At 36.2% G+C, this 21,314-nt stretch overlaps 1 protein-coding gene across 3 annotated transcripts in view; it reads right to left on the reverse strand.

Moving 5' to 3' along the window:
• PTPRR (protein tyrosine phosphatase receptor type R) overlaps window positions 1–21,314 on the reverse strand; it is a 282,427-nt gene that overhangs the window by 45,668 nt on the left and 215,445 nt on the right. For all 3 annotated transcript variants that reach the window (XM_003808741.5, XM_034936226.3, XM_057299490.1), the window contains 4 exons: window positions 17,155–17,341; window positions 14,283–14,367; window positions 589–668; window positions 12–149 (listed from right to left, as the gene is read on the reverse strand). In XM_003808741.5, the coding sequence (XP_003808789.1) occupies window positions 12–149; window positions 589–668; window positions 14,283–14,367; window positions 17,155–17,341 (490 nt within the window). The remainder of the gene's footprint in view (window positions 1–11; window positions 150–588; window positions 669–14,282; window positions 14,368–17,154; window positions 17,342–21,314) is intronic.

Genomic DNA, 21,314 nt, shown 5'->3' on the forward strand with positions numbered 1-21,314 from the left:
AAAGATCATACCTCATTTTTTTCTTTGAGTTTTGTGATCATAACAATCACAGGGCTGTCTTCCTGCCAAACCATCTGCCAGAAATCATCCACGGTGTTGATCATGGGGCCCTGCGTGGCAATGAAGGCTTTCTCCTTGCCACTGTAGCCCTAGATGGAGTAAAGAGACAAAAATATTGGTTTTTAAGTTCATGCCTTGCAGTGAAAGTTTAGGTGAAAGATCTTCAACGAAATAGCTGGGCTAGTACAAAAGCAACACATGTTACGGCTTCACTGACTCTAGTACAACAATTTCCATGGGTATTTTGGCAGCAAGTTAAGGATAGCACATGGTATTGAGGGTTGTAATGCCCAGTCCCCAGCAGAGTACCCATATAGAGCACTGTTGCCAGAGACTCACAGTAAAAGGAAAGTCATCCTAAAAGACCCATTAACAATGTTGATTATGACTAAGATAAAAAAAAAAACAAAATGAAATCTTGCTGGTAATCAAGTTAAACCAAGCTTAATCTACTCTAGGAAAAAGAAAATAAAACCAACAATTCCAAATAGGAAGTCACCAGAAAGAAATCTGTACTTATTTACTTACCCTAATATAATTAGCATTAATGTAGGTGCTCAATGAATCGGTTACATTTTTTGGTCTTAAACACACTCTGCTGAGAGGATCTAATGAAGAAAACAAAAAAGAATATATTAAACAGATTTACTCTTTTTAAAGTTCCTTAGAATGCCAATAACCAGTAAGTAGAAACCTGTTATGTATTGATTATCTGGTGCATGTCAATGTTTGTCTTTGGTGTCCATTGCTTGATCCATATGTTTATTGAGGGACATTTGGGCCCATCTTCACTCCTGACATAAAGCTCATCCATAAGCCTAAGGTGATGAGTTTATATTTCAGGCCATTTCTCATCTGTTCTGGTTCTCCACCTCATTTCTCATTTTTGCGCCCACTCTTATACCTTGGATCTGGAATTTGTACCAGGTCTCCTCACTCCCATCTCTCTCCTTTCCCTATGGAGGTAAATCAGGCTATACTCTACCAATTATTTATATTTTACTATCTCATCTCATTTAGACCCTCAGGTCTCAACCTCACCTTGTCTGACCATTATGTCCTGGCCAGATCTCCTGATCTTCCGAGATGGATGAGATTAATAATCTATTACGTGCTATCTGTGTGAGGATAGGCAAGCCAGGGGAAGAGGGAGGTTGCAAAGATAAAGATAAACATGATTCATTTCAAGGCTGGGCACAGTGGCTTACGCTGTAATCTCAGCACTTTGGGAGGCTGAGGCAGGAGGATCCCTTGAGCCTGGGGCTTCAAGCCTAGGCAACATAGTGAGACTTCATCTCACAAAAAAAAAAAAAAAAAAAAAAAAAAAATTAGCCAGGCATCGTGGCTTATGTCTGTGGTTCCAGCTACTTGGGAGGCTGAGGCATGAGAATTGCTTGAACTCGAAAGGCCAAGGTTGCAGTGAGCTGAGATTGTGCCGCTGCACTCCAGCCTGGACAACAGAGGGAGAGCCTGTCTCAAAAACAAAAACGAAACAAAACGAAACAAAACAAAAAACTATGATTCATTTCAGTGAGTTTTCAGTCTGCTCATAAAATAACAAACAACATACATTTATTGTTTATTAGATGTCAGAGTCTGTTCTCATTGCTTTACAGATATTATATCATTTAATTTTCTTGTAACTTTAATAAAAGTACCTAAGATAATGGGTAAGACTCCTTCCCCATTTTTCAGATAGGAAACTAAGATAGGTTAAATAATTTGCCCAAAGGTACACAGCCAAGAAGTAGGTAACGGAGTCAGGCTTTGAATCCACACGAACACTAGAGTACCATTAGCCACTACGCTGTGCTGCAGCTCTCATGCGAAGATAGCCATGTAAACTGACAATTAAAATACAAAATGTTATATCCTAGTGATTGCTTAGTTACTTTCTTAAAAAACAGCAAATTCAATGCTTTTCAGCTTCCTTTCTCAGTGGAGTGTGGTGTAAAAACAGGGGTGCAGCAAAGAAAAACTTCTCCCATTCCCATATTTTTTTAGTAACACACTATCATTGAGCATCTTCTGGGTAAACACAATCTCTTACGTTCCCCACCAAAACTGAGACAATCAAAGAGGAAGTGAGGTAGGAAGTACTAGAGGAAGAAAGTTTCATAGAATATATTTAAATGGGAGCTAAAAATAATTAAAACTTTAACAGGACTTGGCAAGCCAACATTTGTTTTAAATTTCACTTTATATGTAACTGGGGTTAAAGATAATAAAGGCCATAATTAGTTCCAGAAAAAGACTAACCAGCCCATGAGGACGGTGATGGTTTAAAAATGTAGTCATCCAATTATCTGACACTCCTTCTAAAAGAATGTAGTAGAGACTAATTCCTCTCATCTTGAATGTGGGCAGAAATTAAATAGAATATGGCAGTAGGGATGGTGTGTGACTTGGTCATAAAAGGTATTACAGTTTCCTCCTTGCGCTCTTTCTTGAGTTGCTTGCTCTGGAGGAAGCTAATGGCCATATTTTGAGGGCACTCAAGCAGCCCAATGAAGAGAGAAATAGTGGGGAACTGAGGCCTCCAGCTGATAGCATATGAATGAGCCCTCTTAGAAGCAGATCCCTCAGTGCCAGCCAAGTGTTCAGCTGACCAAAGGCTTGGCCAACAACTCAATTGAAATCTTATGAAAGACCTTGAGCCAGACACTCAACTAAGCCACTCCCCAGTTCCCGGCACACAGAAATTGTGAGATATAAATGTGTATTGTTTTAAGCCACTAAATTTTGGGGTAATTTGTTCCATAGCAATAAATAGGTAATACAGGGACCAATAAGGAGTCAGTCACAAAACTCTGGAGTGACATCATGATCACTGTTATTGTCATTGCACTCATTGTTGACTCCTATATGTGTCAGGTAGAGCAGGTAACAGCATTTTATTCATTAGGTCACTTAATTATTACAATTCTATAAAGTACATACTGTTAACAGTCTCTTTATTTAGATTAGGAAATTGCAGCACAGAGAGGTTAAGTAACTCACCCAAGGTCACACAGTAAGAAATGAAGCAGAGAGTTGAAACCAGATTACCAAACTTAGAATTTAACAAGGCCATTATCAAAGATGATGTTGAAAATATATAATAAAATTTTGCTGATTTGTCACTAGGATATTTGAAATAAAGATATTATATATGTTATATATAATGTTATATATATATAACCTATATAACATATAGTTATATATATAAAACATATAAAACATATAGTTATATATAACATATAAAACATATAGTTTTATGCATATGTTATATATATGTTGTATATATAAATAAAACAAGTAATAGGAGCTTCTATCCAAGGATGGATAAAGTAGATTTGAGCTATAAGGGATCTGGTTTTGGCAGGAGAAAGTCCCATTCTGCTTAAAGCTTTAGATTGACTTGTGAAGACCAAGATGCTTATCTGATCTTATAGGCCACAGGTAAAATAGCTCCTGATCATGCCATATGGAAGCAATAGACATCTAGAACATGTCAATAAATTCTGGAAATCAGTGGGAAGACCCTTAGGTGGCATCCAAGAATCCTGTTGCTCGAGGCAGGCTTTCATTCAGTTTGAACCAAAACACTTTGCAAAAGATCCTAGCATGTCCTTTTGGGTGACCTAAAGGAAGTAGGGTGACTACAGAGAAACTTACAGTGGAACAGGTAAGGACTGTTCGAATCAGGATATAACCTAACTTTGAACAAGGAATTGTGGTCCTATGCTCATCAGCATGGAAATCTCTTGGGACATGGGCCTTGAACTTATCAAAATTCCTCTTCAAGAGATATGTTGGGGCTACTGGTACTGAAGCAAACTACCCTCTTTAAAGCATCCTGGAAACAAGTCCAATCTCAGTCTTGTCCTTCAGAGCTTTCAAAATGTAGACCCTATGGAGATGGAAGCTAGCAACAAACTTTCAAAAGCACTTCATTTTCCCCCAAATCTCCTAGAGTCTTAACAGATCTATCTCTACATTTCCTACAATTGTTGGTCAGGGGCAGACTGACCCTCACTTGCATGAGCCATTTTCAATAAGAACCTTGTATCTTATTTTGTATTCATAATGTTGTATTCACTTTTTAAGAGTGCCTTCCAGGGCAAAGTTCCATGACATTGATGTGGGTAAAAATTTCTTGGATATGACCCTGAAAGCACAATGAAAGCAAAAATAGACACAGGGGATTGCATCAAACTAAAAAGCTTCTGCACAGCAAATCCACAGATTGGGAGAAAATATTTATAAATCATACCTTAAGAAGGGGCTAATATCCAAAATATATCAGGAACTCAAACTACTCAATAACAAGAAAATAATCGTATTAGAAAAGGGATAAAGATTTGAATAGACGTTTCTAAAAACAAGACATACAAATGTCCAACAGATCTACGAAAAAATGTTCCACATCTTGAATCATCAGAGAAATGCAAATTAAAACCACAATATCACTTCATACCTGTTAGAAGGGCTATTATCAAAAAGATAAAAGATAAATGTTGGCAAGGTTGTGAAGAAAAGGGAGCCCTGGTAGGCTGTTGGTGAGAATGTAAATTAGCATAGCCAGTTTGGAAAACAGTATGGAGATTCCTGAAAAACTATGAATGAACTACCATATGATCCAGCAATTCCACTTCTGAGTATATATCCAAAGGAACTGAAGTCAGTATGTGGAAGGCATATCTGCACTCCTATGTTCTTGCAGCACTGTTTACAATAGCCAAGGTTTGAAAACAACTGGAGTGTCCATCAACAGATGAATGGATTTTAAAAGTATGGTCTATACACATAATGGAGTTCTATCTGGCCTTTAAAAAGCAGGAAATTCTGTCATTTGTGACAACATAGATAGACTTCACAGACATTATGCTAAATGAAATAAGCCAGGCACAGAGAGACATGATCTTCTTTATGTGTGGAATCTAAAAAAGTTGAACTCATAGAAATAGAGAGTAGAATGGTGGTTACCAAAGGCTAGGTGAGTGGGGTGAATGGGGAAAGGGGAGATGGTGGTCAAAGGATACAAAATTTCAGTTAGGAGAAATAGGTTCTGGTGATCTATTATAGACTATTGTGACTATCGTTTAATAATAATATTATATATTTCAAAATAGCTGAAATAATGGGTTTTTAAATGTTCTCACCATAAAAAATAAATAAATATTTGAGGTAATGGATACATTAATATTAGCATGATTTGATCATTCCACAATGTATACATGTATCAAAACATCACATTTTACCCCATAAATATATACAACTGTTATTTTCAATTAAAAATAAAATAAAACCTAAAGAGTAATCTCCAAATAATATAAGCTTTATCTCCCCTCCCTTCCAAAAAACTAAATCTACCCTTGTTGGTAAAACCTCTCAGTCTGCAAAATCTATTACACCCTTTGTAATGTAGAAAGACTTCTGCTAGACTGCTTTTTGTTACCTTATCTGTTTCCTCCAAGGGGTCTTGAACACCTGTGGAGCTGAATTTTAACATTGAGAGTGAAATTATTCCATTGTTTATACATATCTTCCATCAATCCTATTGATCAAAACTTGGCAGATTACAAAATAACAAACAAGGAGGAGAAGCCACAGTGGAGCAAACAACACTTACTGAACACGCTCCACCAAGAATCTCATGGAGGAGGTTCCCTGCTGGGAGCCTTTGGCTATACAGCGCCCTTAAAGCTTCTTGCCAAGCATGCTCAGTGCTGTCTGGCATTTTTGCTGTCAATAGCTGGAGCGCACAATAGTACGCATATCCAAATATGTATTTTAAGAGCTAGTCGTCTCCTAGTAGTCACCATCCCTGTCTTTCTTTAGCAATAAGATCCCAATTCTGGCTGAGAACTTGGTAGGATGTACAGCTTAAGACTTCCCTTCTTACCACCCCTTGCATTAGTTGCGGCCATGTGACTAAGTTTTCACTTATAGCAGGTGAGAGGAAGTGATGCACGTGACTTTTAGATCATGAAATTAAAGTGAGGAGTGATGTTCTCCTTCTACCACTTCTGATTCCATCTTGCTGCCTGGGATGTGGTCATGGTGATCAGGATCTTAGACCATGCAAAGGTAATACCCTAGGGATGGCGAGGTAACCAGAGAGATTAGTCTGGAGGTATAACATGGCAAAGCTGCCATATCAACCCTGGCAGGTATACTTGAGAGGGAAAAACATTTTTAAATTATTTAAACCACTGTTATTTGGGTTGTGTTTAATAGCATATATAAGTTTTCTGGCAAAAATATTTCAGAAAAGAATAGTATTATCACAAAATCAGTTCTGCCTAGGGAGGCATTAATAGAATAGGTACATCCCAAACATCTGGGGTTTGTATATATTCAGAAGTCAAATTCAGGGTTTCTTAGAGTTGGAGTTCGCATGTCCAATAATTATCACGATCTATAAAAAATAACGTTTTAGCAACATAACAAAAGGTAATCATCATTTTAGTCTAAAACTAAGCCCTCAGGCCCCATAACATTGCCATTAGAATGCACGCAGTGATTAGTTCAGTCTGGATAGCCCTAAATTGCTTATTGCACTGATTTCCTTTCTTCTGACCTACAACAAACACATGGCCTGGACAGAAGTCTTTTTCACTATTTGGAAGAAGCTGTCTTTAGTTAGCATATGTAGCGGTTTGTTCACTGACAGCACAAGTATCTGATATTGGTTAGATTCGTTTAGTGCTAGCAACATTGTCTTAAATTCTAAAATCACTTTCCATCAAGAGTTGAAAGACTCTTTGTGGACTAAAGTGTTACAGAAAATGTGGAAATTATTTTTACCATCATTTGCATACATTAATATTACTAATTCGTCTCTTTATGATTTCTTTGACCTGGTACACTCTGAGCTTTTTGAAGGCAGGGATGGGGATTTTTCACCATCTTTATAAGATCTAGTGTCTTGCATAGCAGACCTTCAGTGAATGTCTACTGCACTGATTTAAAAATCTCTTCTATTTTTTAAAAAAAGTTCAGTTCTATATATCCTTCTCTAGCAATTATTCTATTGCTTTTCTTTTTTAGACAGGCAAACTTCTGAAAGAGTTTATTATGCACACACTTCCTCCATGCTCATCTGCAACTCAATCCTCCTCATGTACACTGTGATCTATCCTAACCCTAGCACTGTGCAGAGACTGCCCTTGCTAAGGTCACCACTGACCCTCTTGTTGTTAAGCCCAGTGATCCCATTGTGGTATTTTTGTTCACGTCCTCTCTGAAGCATTCAAAAACTGTTGACTGTATATCCTTTTTTCGAGTTTTCTCTTCCCTTAGATTCTGGGACACAACGTTCTGGTTTTCCTGCTCCCTTTTCGGTGGCCTCTTTCCAATCTCCTGCTCATTTAATCTGCCCCTTTTCATGTTGCTAATTCTAGGATTCAACTTGACCCTCTTTTATCCTCACTTGATACTGCCTTGTTGAGTGACTCATTCATTCCTGTGACTTTATTACGCACATCCTGAGGGCTCTCAAATACATACTTCAGACCAGCCCGGTCTCCTCATTTATAGTCCAGCTTTTTCTATTTATTATTTCCTTCTGAATGGACCACAGGTTTGTGAAACTCCTCATGCCCTTCATGTGTTCCTGACAGCTTTCCGCTATTGTTTAGGTTAGGTGTGCTGCCACAGCTCTACAGTCCGTGTAGAGTTTCTGTGCATTTGAATGTTAGCATATTCTGCCTGTTCTGTCTCCTAAAATACGCTGGGGTCTGTCTTGCCTCTCTGTTTGCATGGCTGTCTTCTTGGACTAGGACTCAAGTATCTCCTGGTCTCCCTGCCTTCAATCTTGCTTTTTTCCAATCCATCCTCCTCATAGCTGTCAAGGTGCTCTGTAAAACAAAATCTGATCACATGATTCCATTGTCTAAATGTCATCCATACTTCCCAATTGCCCATAGCAGTATTTCCCAAAATATTTATTACCTGTAAATCGTCACCTCTATAACATATAGAATTATAATATATGACTTATAAATTAAGTCATCTTTTACAAAAAGAGGTTAGTACCCAAATAAATATGGGAAACATTGGGTTAAACAAATCTGAACCATATTCTTTTTACTGCAGGACTTTTCAGGGTCTTCAGTATGTTAATGGACCCTGTGAATTTCCAAGAAGGTATTGTATATAATCCTATTTGTCCGTTGGACTCAATTTTATTATACCTACTGTATTTACATACTTAAGTATTGTATTTATATACTTATTGATAATTCAGTTTAGAGCAGCCCTGATCAATAGAATTTTCTGAGGTGATGAAAATATTATCTATCTGTGCTGTCCAAAAAATGTAGCCTCTAGCTTTCAAGCACTTGAAATGTGGCTAGCAAAAACTGAGAAACTAAAGTTTTAATTTTATTTAATTTTAATTCATTTAAGTGTAAACTGACCTAGCCATAAGTGGGTTCTGGTTGCTCTACTTGACAGTGCAGGCCTAGAAGATGAATGCCAAGAGGGGTACTTAGCAAGATAGAGCAGATCCTTAATGATCATCCCAAGGCCTCACCAACAGCTGCTTTCCCACGTGTATCGTATAATCTAGCCCCATGGACCTAGGGCAATCTCCCAAATGTTCCATGTTCTTGCAGATTTTATGCTTTTGCACATATTGTTTCCTTTGCCTTCTCTGCATGGTAAAGTCTTCCTCATTCCTCAGGGCTCAATTCAGAAAATACTGTCTTTCTGAAGTTCTCCCTGACCTTCCCAGGCAGAATTAGGCATTCTCTTCTTTGCTTGGGTCCCCTGAGTTTTATTTTAGTATTTATCATCTTGTATTTTAAGTGCTTAAATTTCTGCCTGCCCTCAATGGAGTGTGGTGAGCCCCTAGAGGGCAAAGGCTGTATTTAATTAACTTTTGTATCCTTTGTGATTTCTATTTGGGATGTGGTTCACAGAGGGTTTAATGTCAGAATTAATTTCTATGAGAAAGAGTTAAAGCCCTGTTTTTGACTTTCTAGATATTTTTTTCTTTTCTTAGCAAAGAGGACAAGAAATCTTTCATGCCTTTGAGTATCCACCGATTGTTAGAAGTTTCCATAAACATCCTACACCATTCAGGCTTGAAAAGAGGCCTGCTTCCTTCGGTTTTTATAATGCCTATGATGTATATGATTTACTGGTAAAGCTAAAAACTGCTTAGAAACAGTTTCCCTGTAAAGCTAAATTATGTTGGTAATTAGTAACTTACAGTATTTTCCAAGTATTTAGAAGTTTCCAAATCCTTTTTATTAAAAGTTCAGAGAGGGGAGTCTCACTTTGTTGCCCAGGCTGAATTGCAGTGGCTACTCCCAGATGCGATCACAGCTCACTGCAACTTGAACCTCCCGGGCTCAAGTGATCCTCCTGTCTCAGCCTCCCAAGTAGCTGGGACCACACATGTGCACCACCATGCCTGGCTACATTTTATATTTTTTGGTAGAGATGAGGCTTTGCCATGTTGCCCAGGCTAGTAATTAAACTTTTTGTTTTTTTTTTTTTGTGGAAATGGGGTCTTATTATATTGCCCAGGCTGGTCTCAAACTCCAGGACATGAGCCACTGTGTGTGGCTCCAACTACTTCCTTTTACAAACGCAAGAATACAACATATAACTGAGTATGGGGAAATGTAGGTTTCCAAGAAAAACTCTTGTAATATATAGCTTGGACTAAAAAAAAAGCCAAGAATTAAACAAAAAATGTATAATCATCATCATTTTCATCACTACTGTTATAAATGAATGAAAATGGGGCTCTTGAGTACTTTGCTTTTAAAACTGTAAACTTCTCTATACATAGATGGTACCCCTATTTCCTGGAATTGGTTCTGAGGTTAGAAATGGATTCATCTTCAGTTAGATAGGGAGGGAAAGAGAAACTAACATTAGCTGAGGGCTTACTATTAGTTGGAACTTTGACAGACATTTTACACATACTATCATTTAATTTTCTCAGTAGCCTTGTAGGAGAGTATTGTTATCACTACTTTTGGGAATAAAGGATGGCATAGGGAGATTAAATATCCTGCCAAAAATTATAAATGTTTTTGTTGGGGTAGGAAATCAAATCTAATTCCAGTATCTTGCTTTAGCTACATAACTTGTTGCTTTAATGAGTGGTTTGCTTATTTGCATATCTACTCTGTGCTAGGTACTTTATATAATAAAAAAGGAAACATAATTTAAGTAGGAAACATTATTAGATGTTAAAATTTTAAATATAAAATGATGACCTGAGTAAATGGCATTCTTTAAGTGTATCTATATTATCTTATATTTGTATCAACACACTGACTGCATAAAAGAAATATGCATACAATTTATTATTATAGTGCAGCACTATTCACAATAACAAAGACATGGAAACAACCTAGATGCCCATCAACAGTGGATTGGATAAAGAAAATGTGGTACACATACACCATGGAACACCATGAAGTCATAAAAAAGAACAAAATCATGTCCTTTGCAGCAACATGGATGCAGCTGGAGGCCATTATTCTAAGCAAATTAACACAGGAACAGAAAACCAAATATTGCATGTTCTCACTTATAAGTGAGAGCTAAATTCTGGATACACATAGACATAAAGATGAAAACAATAGTAACTGGGACTCCAAAAAAAGGGAGGGAGGGAAAGGGAGAAGGGCTGAAAATCTTCCTATTGGGTACTATGTTCACTCTCTGGGTGTCATGCCGTCAGAAGAAGCCCAAACGGCAGCATCACACAATATACCCTTGTAACAAACCTGCACAGGTACCCCCTGAATCTAAAGTAAAAATAAAAAATTTAAACTTATTATTACAGTATTTTATTGTGTGCTAATAATTTTCTATTGATGTATGATTATTATTACAGTATTATATTTTATTGTCTGCTAATAATTTTCTATTGATGTATGATTGTTTTTTCCTACTACTTTTGTGATTTAGGATGTAGACATATTTTTATCACTAATATTTGTTTACACTGCAAAATAATTTGATATAAACTTGACTTTAGCATTTTAATCTCAGCCAAGATAACACTGTCATTAGAAAAATGACTATAATTTAATTTATAATTATAAATTGATTTATTCATAATTGATTCTTGCCTATCCATATATCTGTTGCAAGGCATTCTCAGAATTGTGTAATGTTGCTATTATGTACAAGCTGTCAAGCTTTTAGAACTAAGAAGAGTTTAGTGTAGGTTAAAACTAAAAACAATCATAATGTTTAAATTCTTGATCATTTAATAATCATCATTTTATGTAATATTTCAAGTTTATCTCATATTACAGTCTAAAACCATAAAGAACATCTTTGTGTATTCATTCCAGGCTTTTTGGATGCTTTCACCCAATAGCGTGGCTTTTCTAAGCTATATTTCCTAAATTATATTTTGCGCAACAGGGGGTGGTGGGTGGGGCATTCAGCCTGCAGACATTTTCAACAGAAAATCCATCATTTGCAACATCAGCTGTCAGCACAGGTGCCCTGAATCCAGCGGTCCACTCAGTTCTGTGAACGGAAAAACTGACACAGGACTATGAAGCAGTTGTCTGATATCATCTGGGCAGGAAATGGAGAAGGCTGAACTTTGAACTAATGCTAATAATTTCCAAATCCTTCTAAAATTAGATGATGGTTTGGGTATATATAATTGTGATGGAGGTATATTCCCTTATTACTTATGTTTGGTATATTTTAGATAAAAATTTAACAGAGAGAGAGAGAGGGAGAGAGAAAACACAAATTCTAACACGCAGCACTTTCATCCCCTTTGGCCAAGTATAGTAACAAAATAACCTTCAATGGTGACTCTACCTTAGGTAAATAAATTTAACTATATAGAGCAGTTAAAAATATGTTATAGTTTAACAATGTATTTCCAATTCCACCCGAAGGGGAAGGCCAAAGATAGTATTAACAGTAATTGTTTAATTACTTTATTACATCACCATTACTATGAATATAAAGAATTTGGTGTCTTATGAATGAATTAATGAACTAAATTATGAAGATTGCTATTTCAATGTCAAAACTTAAAAAGACTTTGTGGCTCCATCTTTCCTGAGCTTTGTCGTGAGATGTTTACTGATTTTGCCAAAACTCCAACTATATCTGTTTGTTTAGTCATAGAAAATATTACTTCCTCTTCATTTTTTTTTTTGCCTAATTTCTCTGGACAGAATTAATTACTCAGTCCTCTCTGAACTCCTACACTGCTTGGGCAGTATCTTTATTCTGGCCTATGCACTGAGCATAATTACCATTTATATGACTCTCGTTTCTAGTCTGTGACCTCCTTGATTTTATAGACTGTTTCTTATTTCTTACTGGTCCCTGGCATTCAGGTCATTGCTTGACATTAATAAATTCCATGAAGCTCGATCTAGTTTCACATATAGTAGTGGTTCTCAAAGTGGATCCTGGTTTCATCTGGATTGGAATCACCTAGGTGTTTGCTAGAAGTAGTTTTCTGTGCTCAACAGCAGATCTACTTAAACAAAATCCCTGGGGTTGGGCACAGGACTAACAAGGACTCCAGGTCATTGTCATGCACAGCAACATTTTTTTGGTAGTAGTTTTATTGAGAAATAATTCACATTCCATACAATCCCCCCATTTCATGTGCCATCACAGCATTTTTTTTTAAATTTTCACAGAGCTGTGCAACAATCACTGTAAATCAATTTTATAACATTCAGTTAGCCCCAAAATAAATACAGGTCCTTTAGCAGTCATTCTCCATATCCCCTAATGCTAAGCAACCACTAAGATATTTTCTGTCTGTATAGATTTGGCTATCTGGACATTTCATATAAATGGACTACAAAATATGAGGTCTTTTGTGTCTGGCTTCTTTCACTTAGCATGATGTTTTCAAGGTTCATTCAAGGTTCATCAGTGCCTTGTTCCTTTTTATTGATTCTATTGTGTGACTATACTACATTTTATCTATCCATTTCTCAGCTGATGGTTGCCACTCTTTGGCTATTATGAATAATGCTGTTATAAATATTTTTGTATCATTTTTGTGTGAACACATTTCATTTCTTTTAGGTAATATTTACCTAGAAGTAGAGTGTCCAGGTCATATAGCAACTCAGTTTTATCTTTTAAGGAACTGCCAAACTGTTTTCCTAAGTAGCTGTATCTGTACTTAAAACTGTAGTGTTAAGTTTCCAATTCTCTACATCCTTGCCAGCATTTTTTATTGTCTATTTTTTAAATTATAGTTATCCTCATGGATATAAAGTACTATCTTGCTATAGTTTTGATTTCGCTGATGGCTAGTGATGTTAAACATCTTTTAATATGCTTGTTGGTCATTTGTACATCTTCTAGGGAGAAATATCCATTGAAATCTTTTGTCCATTTTTTGGGTTGTTTGTGTTTTTATTATTGAGTTGTAAGATTTGTGTATTGTAGCTACATGTCCCTTATTAGATACATGATTTGCAAATATTTATTTTCTTCCATTCTATGAGTTGTCTTTTCACTTCCTTGAAGGTATCCTTTGAAGCACAAAATTTTTAATATTAATGAAGTTCAATTTTTTTTTGCTGCTGTTTGTGCTTTTGTTGGCTTATCTAAGAAACCACTGACTAATTCAAGGTCATAAAGATTTACAGCTGTTTTCGTTTATGAGTTTTGTAGTTCTAGCTCTTATGTGTAGGTCTCTGGTCCATTTTGAGTCAATTTTTGTCTTCAACTTCATTTTTTTGCATGTGGATATCTGGTTGTTTCTGCTCCATTTGTTGAAAAGACTCTCCTTTTCCCATTGAATTGTTTGACCCTTGACAAAAATCAGGTAGCCATAATGTGTGGCACAACAAAATTTTAGAATATGTGTCTATTGGAATTGTGACCTGGACATTATAATAAGAGTAAAAAAGTAAAATCATTAACTTCAGATAGTTTTAATGATTATTAGTCTTGACATGTGTTTGTAATTCCAAATTTGATATGAAGTGGGTGTTGTAAGAATTGGAAATGCTGAGGTAAGGGTTAATAGGAAGACTTGTCTTGTGCTTTACAATGTAAATTATTATTATTATTTATACTTTAAGTTCTGGGATACATGTGCAGAATGTGCAGGTTTGTTACATAGGTATACATGTGCCATTGTGGTTTGCTTTTGCTGCATCCATCAACCCATCATCTACATTAGGTATTTCTCCTAATGGCTATCCCTCCCCTTGCCCCCCATACAATGCAAATTATAAAATCAAGAAGCTTACTTGGTAAAATGGTCTTATAGCGATTTTTAGTTCCATGACGTGGAATATCAATTTCTTTGGGATCCACAAAGTTCATTGGTATTTCCTGCAAAAATAAATAATATCAAATTAGTGTATCTAATACTGCCACAAAGAAAATCTTCACAGGGGGGCATCTGATCCAGAGTTCTATTGGACTTCAAAGCCACTTAAAAACAACAGATCTAGCACCTCTGGTGGACCAACACCCTTCCTTTCCTAAACATATCAGCTGCATCCGGACAAGCTGACTTCTAAGAAACAGCTCTGTGTGTTAGAAAATATTGCTTAATATGTAGTCAGTAAGGAGACATATAACACTGGTTAGATTTTAAGAATCCTGCTGTGACATAATTGCTAGAATGATTAGACAGATGCTAAAAAGTGAATTTTTTTTAAAAAACAATGTATTCAAATATATTCCAGTTTTTACATAACTTTAGTACCAAAAATTTTACTATAATAGATTATCTTTTCACAGTAATAGTGACTCTTTTAGGATTATTAAAACCTCTTTCCCAAAATGGTAAATATAAAGGGCTTTTTTGTTAATTCAAGTGATGACATGACTTTTTTTTGAATTAAGAAATGGTTTATAACTGGACTGTTCCATTTTAAGTTATAAATGCACTGTTTTTAGTGAAGGGCATTCAAACACTGTTTCTCCCACTTAAGAACATTACTATTCTTATTTTATCAGAGTATACATTATATGCCTCAAGTGATTGGACAGGGAACAATAGGAAAAGAGTGGCTGTATGTAAGTGCATTAGATCTAAAAAGGTGTGTATCTGTAGCTAACCAGGACAAATAAAGCAACAAGCCAAAGTTTTCAAAAGGGTCCAAACAAACATTTGTTTAAGGATTTGATTATACAAAATAGTATGTTCTCTAACTTTGATAAGATTAATGTGAACAAAATAACTTTTATGTTATTTAATGACTGATAAACATTAAATAGTTGATCAAATAAGATATTTTTACTACTTTAACTTTCTCCAGTAGAAAATTTAACTTAACAGTCTAATATTGATTGAAATAAAAGAAATCATCTTTAAATTCATTCAAATTATCCTAGTTTTCAGTCATTCTGAAAATTTGAGAAAAGCTGGACTATACTATGAATTTGAGGCTTGTTCTACAGAGAGAAACAGCTATTCGTTTATTAATTAATTTATTTTTAGAGATGGGATCTCACTCTGTCACCTAGGTCAGTGTGCAGTGGCACAATCATAGCTCACTGTAACCTCAAACTCCTGGGCTCAAGGCATCCTCCCATCTCAGCTTCCTGAGTAGCTGGGATTACAAGCATGAGCCACAACACCTGGCCCCAAGTTACTTATTTTTAAAATAATTTTTCCTTTACTTGCATTATGCTAGCTATCCATGATATTTATCCCTATTCTCTGCTCCAACTAAATGTTTTAACCTGTTTGTTCCAAGTTATAAAAATAAGCAAAATTGTTGAATATTCAATGGAAAACACATGTTCATGTTTGGTAATTTCAAGCACGTCAGTGTCTTTGGGCAAAGCCACAAAGGTAATATCTTTATTCCTCCCCTTCTTCCTTCTCACCTTCTGTTTTCTGACACACACTGACAGTCTGTCATCTTCCAGCATTCTCTTTCTCCTGTGTACTCCTTCTGGCCTTCAATTTCCTTTCAGGAAAGTGGGCTATGGTAAGGTCTTATTTCATAAACAAAGAGCTGTCTGCAGTTCTAGAAAAAAAAGCTCTAGGTGTGCCTTTGGCTAGCTGTGTGACCACTGACTTGTTCTTTCATTCCTACAGGTCTCATTTTCTTCACATGTAAAATATGATACACCACAGAGTCTGATTTTCATGTTTGTATTTTACTTTGGACACTTAATAATAGTTGATGGGGCTAATAGTAGATCCAACCCATTGCTGAATCTGTCACCATTAGGATGGCTGCAAATGCCTGAACTAATAATCAATTTATTGTACTCAACCAATATGGCTTAAGATGCAAGAGGTGATCAACAAAGTCAATATTCTCCTTGGGCAACAATTAGACCTAAGAAGGTTTAATCTTACTTCATGTTCTCTGAGTTGATATATGTTATCATGCTTTAAGCTTTCACTAGCAACACTGGTATGTCTAAAACTGAATTCATCATTCTTTTTAGCCCACACTTGGTCTTCCTCCTGTGTTCCTTATTTCGTTAAAGGGCACCATATGCACCCTGTTGGCCAAACCAAAAACACGAATATCAATCCCTGACTTTTCCATTACTTTTGGCTGCCTCATTCAATTAATCCCACTTCTTGTAGATTCCTACAGATTCTTTCCATTTTCCCTTCTACTATATTAGTTTAGGCCACCAACGCAGTTCCATAGGATTAATGCTAGAGCCTCTAAACTGCTCCCTTTTAGTGCCTACTCCACTGCAAATAGAATGATCTATCTAAAACATAAGATAAAGTCCAAGCTCCTAAACGTATATTAAGGCTTGGGTTTCTTTTATACTTCTGAGGCTCAACTTTTGCCACTTCCCACCTTGATTTCAATGTTCCAGTTAAACTGAACAGTTTAATTCCCCAGACAGTGACAGCAAGGCTATTCTTTGTCCTGGAATGCCCCTTCTCTGCCCAGCTTCCTATACCACTTATTTGCCTCGCCAATTCTTGCATATTCTGCCTTAATTTAGCTCTACATTCCAATTTTAATACTTATCAATAGTGGATGAGACTGAGTGAATCTAAAACCATTTCACTTTGCCATTTGTTTACTGTAGACTGCTTAAGTATAGGACAGTATCATTTCCATATGTCTCTAGTGCCCCATGTATCAAAATACCGACTGAAGAGTGAACAATAAATAGAAGGCTCACCATGAATTCACTTTGGAGTAAATGTGAACTTGCCACGACGTCCCTCAGCTGAGATCTTGTGAGAATTCGGCTGGCTGACTGCAGATACTCCATTGCTACCTTCTCCCGTGGTGTTGGTATAGACACAAAGGGTTCAATGTTCCCCAAGCTACTCATGTCCAATGTAAGAGATACGTTGGACCCTCTTCTATATTGGAGAAGAATGTTATGTTTAAACACCACATAATTATTTTGATTGAAAAAACTTGTCTTTCTGTACATGCGCACAATTCAGTGAGAACTTTTACAGAAATAACAACCAACTATATTTTCTCTTTTAGTACCATGGTTGGCCATAGCAACTACCCATAGTTCCTTTACAGGAAAATAACAATTTTGTTGTTGGAAAGAACTCTAAATTGAGAAAATATGCTATAATTTATGAATGCATATGCTTATTACAGAAATCATAGGTTGGCTAATAATATTAAGTGAAAAATTAAGTAAAAAAAATTAGGAAAAGCTATATCTATATCTGTATCTTCTGAGTGAATCCCTAAAAAATGGCTTCTGGGGCCAGATGAGGTAGTTCATGACTGCAATCCCAGCACTTTGGGAGGCTGAGGTGGGTGGATTGCCTGAGTTCAGGAGTTCAAGACCAACCTGGGCAACATGGTAAAACCCTGTCTCTACAAAACATACAAAAAGTAGCTGGATGTGGTGACCCACACTTGTAGTCTCAGCTACTAGGGAGGCTGAGGTGAGAGAATCATTTGAGCCCGGGGGGGTTGAGGCTGCAGTGAGCCGTGATGGTGCCACTGCACTCCAGCCTGGGCAGCAGAGAGAGACCTTGGCTCTAAAATAAATAAATAAAACAATAGATAAAAATAAAAAAAGATGGCTTCTGTATCCTCTATTTTTGTGTATATGTATGCACGCATATGTGAATTGACATACGAATTCACTTAATTTTGTGGTAAACTTATAAGGGGCCATAGAAATCACAGACCCTTAAAATGAGTTACAATTTATCTTCCTCTCATAATTCCCCTTCTCCCACTGGGGGGCAAGGGGATGCTCTTACAACTTACACAGACCCTGAGTCCTGAGTAGGAAGTGAGGATGCCTTTTACAAGTAATATTAGCTGTGTGGACCAAGGGGTAACTATAAAATAGCATGTGAGAGACTGAGGATTGAAGTCAGAGATGGTGTTTACAAAAACTGTTACATTTAAAGGGGCCGTAGGTGTGTGTCAGATCAAATATGGTGCCAAGCAGTTGGCGGCTCAAGGAAGTAGAGAGCAGGGAAAAACAGGCCAAAATATGTGAGAGTAAAGATAGTAAGAGTAGATGCTAGGCCCAGCAAATTATTCCCTCTGGTATTTTAATACTTACTCTGGAATGCGACATTAAGAAATATTACAGTGGCTTGAGCTTAATTTCAAACAGTGGAAAATTATTGGAATATACAACAACAACAACAAAATCCATTAATGAAAATCTATCAGTTTTCTTCTCTGATGAATCTGCCTCTGGTTGCATTTTTGTTGTCATTCTATAATTTGATATGTAATGTCATTTTTGTTAATTCTAAATGGTTTGTAATTGAGATTTTAATTTCTACTTTAATTTGATGGATATCTGTATGTTTAGACATTTTCCTTATAATTTCCAGTTATAGTTATGGAAATTAGAGAATGGCTGGCCTTTTAATGGTTGAAACTACTTGATTTTTTTTTTGAGATAAACACTACATCATTTTCTAAATATTTCACAGATGTTTTGCTGGCAACTAGTTTGATTATCTGTATATGTTCATAAGTATCTGCACATATATACATATATATCACCTTATTTATTATACTATTATTTTATTGAAGATATTACTGTATTCCAACCTATTCTTTCCTTCCTTTTTTTTTTTTTACTGGATTTGTCAAAGCCTGAGATATGTATGTGATTCTTCCACAATAATTATGCTTGTTATTTTTCCTTCTAACAGTTTTTACCTTGTACATTGCACCCATTGTGTTATTTGAAGGGATTTAGTCATATCTTCACTATAAATGTTACCAATATTACTTTCTTTCCTGTTAATTTTATATTTGCCCTCACATCTGGCTTTAAAAAATGAATATTGATATGTCTATATGTTTTGGGGGGTATGTTTCTGAAAACTTTTTCTCATCCTATTATTATTCTTAACTCTTTTGGATCACTGGGTTAGGGATTAGGGAATAGCCTTTATTCTAGATGCTCATAAAATACTGCCTACCTAATAGAGGGATATTTTTCCTACTCCACTTTTTCTTTTTTGGTTTTTGCTGGTGGTTGATAGGGTTCCTGTGCTTCTGAGTAGGAGGCAAATAGTTGAAGAAGAGCAAAGAATGGTTCTACTCATGGACCAAGAATTTAATCTATTTTTAGTGGGAAAGTAGTTTTTAAAGTTTTTCAGTTCAGTTCTGGACTTCAAATTGATAGAAAATCCTTACGGATTCTGATAATAGTTTGCCGATTGGTCTTAATATTTAGGGCAGTTGTGAGAATTCAGCTTTTGCAGGCTTTATAGATATTTTAGTATGAAGTTGAGAGAGGCTGCTTAAGGGATGGCTAGTCCTATGCCCTTTAAAATCACCATGCCATTCAGTCAAATTTTCAGCCTCAAGAGACAAAATTGTCTGCCCTCTGTCAATGGAGTGATGCTTGTGCTATAGATGGTGAGATCTCTTCCATCTGGAGTGGTCAGAGCAGATTCATGAGGTAGAAGTCATTTAAGTTGGGCTTTGAAAGCAAATGTTTAATAGGTGAGTTTTTGGTCTAGAGTTAAAGAACCTGGTAGGAAAAAAAGTGTAGGAGAATAAATTAATACAACTTTGAAGAACAGCATAGAAGCAGTTTGAGCTAGAGTTCTCTTGTATAAAAATGTATTTTGAAATTGGGGAGCAGGCTTATGTAAGAGAGATGAGAGAGAAGCAACAGTCATAGACACTATAAGACTATAAAAAGCCCAAAAATAGTCCAGGGATGTTGGCTCACACCTGTAATCCCAGCACTTTGGGAGACTGAGGCAGGAGGATCACTTGAGGCCAGGAGTTTGAGACTGGCTGGGGCAACATAGCAAGACCCTGTCTCTACAAAAAATGAAATAGCTAAGTGTTGTGGTGCTTGCCTGTAGTCTCAGCTATTCGGGAGGATGAGGCCGGAAGATTGCTTGAGCCCAGGAGTTCGAGGCTGCGGTGAGGTAAGATTGCACCACTGTCGTACTCCAGGTTGGGTGACAGAGTGAGACCCCGTGTCAAAAATAAATAAATAAATAAATAAATAAATAAATAAATGAAAAAAAAAGCCAGATAAAAGAGGATCCAGAACATCATCAGGGTGTATTAATTTCTGTTTTGACTTCCCACAGTATATGCTGCCTAAACCTGGGAGATTAGAAGCCTTTGACATCCCGTGTCTAAGGTCTATTTGATTTAATGAGTTAATTTTCTAAGGATTCTGTGGTAAGCAGAGAGCTGTGGAAGCATTTTCATGCTAACTGACTTAAATAATAACCATTTATGTATTACAGTCAGAAAGACATTTCAAAAACAAGATAAACATATAAACTTATGGGAAAATTCTAATTAAGACGTACAAAAAAATTGACAGAATTTAGAAAAAAATCAACATAAATAATAGGAGACCTATACCTTTAATAAAAAAGGAATGTGGAAAGCAAGAAAACAAACTCTACTGAAAGCTTTACTTTTATTTTGTCTTGGAACTGTGGGCAAACTGTTTAGCCTTTTTAATGCCTCATGATTGCTGTTGGACAAAAGGGAACATAATAAAAAGCTTTATCAAGCTCCTGCTGCAGCACCAATTATTATTTATGCCAAAAAATAAATAAGAGGGAGGAAATTCAAAAGATACCAATGCAAACAATTGAAGGAAAAAGCAAATTCTTAGGGAAAGGTAAAAGGAATGCAATAAACAGCATGCTAATTATAATTAACTAAAAAGGAAAATATGTATAAATATTATGGGCCAGGGCGACACATCCATTTCAGCAAGAGAATATAAACAACTTTGGGTCAAAATTGTTCAGTTCTAATGACATCAGTTTCTAATGACTTAGAGGTGGGAAGAAAACGTAGCTAAAAATACAGTAACATTACAACTGAGTGTTGGAATAACTC

The sequence above is a fragment of the Pan paniscus genome, chromosome 10 (genome assembly GCF_029289425.2).
Source record: "Pan paniscus chromosome 10, NHGRI_mPanPan1-v2.0_pri, whole genome shotgun sequence".
Lineage (NCBI taxonomy): Eukaryota > Metazoa > Chordata > Mammalia > Primates > Hominidae > Pan > Pan paniscus.